This window comes from Alosa pseudoharengus, unplaced genomic scaffold (genome assembly GCF_046254945.1).
Source record: "Alosa pseudoharengus isolate Yale_2024_CS ecotype anadromous, Long Island Sound unplaced genomic scaffold, YU_APseudo_1.1 YU_APseudo_1.1_scf_16, whole genome shotgun sequence".
In the NCBI taxonomy this organism is placed as follows: Eukaryota; Metazoa; Chordata; class Actinopteri; order Clupeiformes; family Clupeidae; genus Alosa; species Alosa pseudoharengus.
In genome coordinates this window covers 3,766,643-3,769,142 of record NW_027468630.1, presented here as the reverse complement: position 1 = coordinate 3,769,142, position 2,500 = coordinate 3,766,643, and the positions used below count along the sequence as shown (strand labels likewise).

The window sequence follows — 2,500 nt, the reverse complement described above, 5'->3', positions numbered from 1 at the left end:
CCCCACCCCACCTCACCCTATACACACACACACACACATTTATAATCAGACACATACACACACACAGACACACACACACACACAAACACACACACATACACACACACAAACACACACACACACACACACACACACACTAACACTGCCACCCCACCTCACCCTATACACACACACACATGCATGCATTTATACTCACATAGACACATACACAAACACAGATACACACACACACACACACACACACACACACTCAGAGCCTGTCTGTGTTTTTATTGGTGCTATCAGTGCTCCCTGCATGACACTCAGTGGTAAGCTCTGCTGTCATCCTCAGCACTGCGATACCAGGAAGCTGAAGATTGGCTCAATGACAGTACCAATTTGATTCCCTGGAAGATAGAGGCGAGTTGTTCCCCTAGTTCATCAGCTGTGGATGGGGACGGTGGGATTGGTTGGGGTGATGGTGCTGGTAACCGTGGTGACTGAGGGGAGGGGGGGGGGGGGGTGGTGAAAGTAAAATATTTGATGAAGGACTGAAAGTGAAAGATCAGATGGAAGGGTGAAAGAGGAAGAGTATGGACATTTCAAACAGTCCCCCTCTCCCCCCTTTTTTTCTTTTTTAAAAAAGAGGCTCTTGTATCAAATCTGATCACTCTTATTCTACCTCCTCTCTCTTTCTCTCTCTCTCTCTCCCTCCCTCCCTCCCTCCCTCGCTCTTTCTTCTCAATCATCCTTTCTCCACTATTAAGAGGCTGTCGTCTCTTGAGCCATTACACTAAGTACTTACTCAGTCATTCTCTAGGTAAATAGGATCATTTTTACTAACTACCAGTGTTAACAGTGCGGGCGGGCGTCTGGGTGTGGAGCCGCAGAGGGTCTGGCTTCCCCTGGGGGATTAAGAGGAGCGGGGCGTCCTCCCGTGAACCCCTGGGTGATTAAGAGGAGCGGGGCGTCCTCCCGTGAACCCCTGGGTCTCCTCACTGGTTCTGCCTCCCATCCATCCTGCGCCTCTGTCAGATCGGATTTCTCCCCGCTGTCGAGCCCCACCACGGGTGTCATTCATCACCGCCCAGACTCAAACGCTTACAGACAGGGAGACAGGTGCTAGACAGCACCGATACTGTATACGCATACACATAGACACTCACACACACACAGACACACACACACATGCACACCTGCACACACAAACACACACATACACACACACACACACACACACACACACACACACACACACACACACACCTTACACACACCTTACACTTACTCATGTCATGCACAAACTCGTGCATACACACATACATTTACACATCAGTACACACACCCACCCACACACACACACACACACACAACACCTGACACCCAAAACAAGAGTGATGAGGGAACATGGAGTGCACTGTTTTATATCAGCCATGCCTGAGTTCTCAGTGGATGAGGGATACAGATGAAGGTAACATGAATATGTAAACCTTCAAAGCTGCCACTGACACCGTGCTCTAGTTGGCCAAAGTACAAAGTTGATGCGCTTTCTGAAGTGACTGCCGAAGCTGAAATGAAAGGCTTTTCATAATAATTTACGTCATTTAGATGTGACTGATGGAGATCAAATCCAGGATGTAGCAGAGAGAGGAGAGGGTTAGCCGCCCAGGGACGTTGATTGAGCTTGGGTGCGCAGAGCAGAGAGAGAGAGCCGAGTGGAGTGGAGCAGTGGAGAGCGTGGCTTGATTTTTGCATTGCAAACAAGTCCACCAGCTGCTTTTAATGAGCAAAGTCTCTCTAATTTGGTGCTGATTAAGGGAGTCAGATGTAGTTAGGACTCTTAACACTTCAATTCATTCGCCAGGCAATGCCCTCACACGCACACACACACACACACGCAATGCTGAGCAGCGTGATCTCGGCCGTTCTGCGCCGGCCAACTGTGATCTGGCATAAATTAGCTTCTTTTTCACTGCAAGCACAACACTCAAGCAGTGCTGTTATTTTTTTTATAGACTTCTGTATGATCTGGTTCAGGGTCTGTGTTTTTCATTTTGCCTTTAGTCCAGACAGAGATTCTAAGTGTGTGGAATTGCTCAAAATGGTGGAGCGTCTGGTTCCTAAATTCTGATCTCTCTATTTGTCTTTCTGTTCTATTCTTTTTTCTCTCTCCCTCCCCCCTCCCCTTCCTCTCTCTCTCTCTCTCTCTCCCTCCCGTCCTTCCTACCCCTCCTGCTCCTCAGGGTGTATGACTACCAGCGCGTGCCCTCGGCGATGCCCGCCGTGCCCCACGGCTCCAGCCTGCCCAAGCGCTCGCGCTCCTCCTCCAGCTCCACCAGCCTGAGACGCAGCAGGGACCGGCCCTCCTCCAAGAGCTCCAGACCCCACTCCTCCAGCAGGGCCAAACGTGAGAGAGACCCGCACCCCTCCACACGCACGCACGCACACAGAGAGAGAGAGCATATTAGCACATATGCTGTTCATAAAGACACACACAGACACACAAGGGCCTGTACGCATC

General features: G+C 50.3%; 1 protein-coding gene across 1 annotated transcript in view; it reads left to right on the top strand.

Moving 5' to 3' along the window:
- The window catches only part of LOC143125361 (RNA-binding Raly-like protein), a 73,981-nt gene that overhangs the window by 64,256 nt on the left and 7,225 nt on the right, over positions 1-2,500 (top strand). The window contains exon 4 of the mRNA XM_076286749.1: positions 2,223-2,386. Coding sequence (XP_076142864.1) covers positions 2,223-2,386 — 164 coding nt within the window. The remainder of the gene's footprint in view (positions 1-2,222; positions 2,387-2,500) is intronic.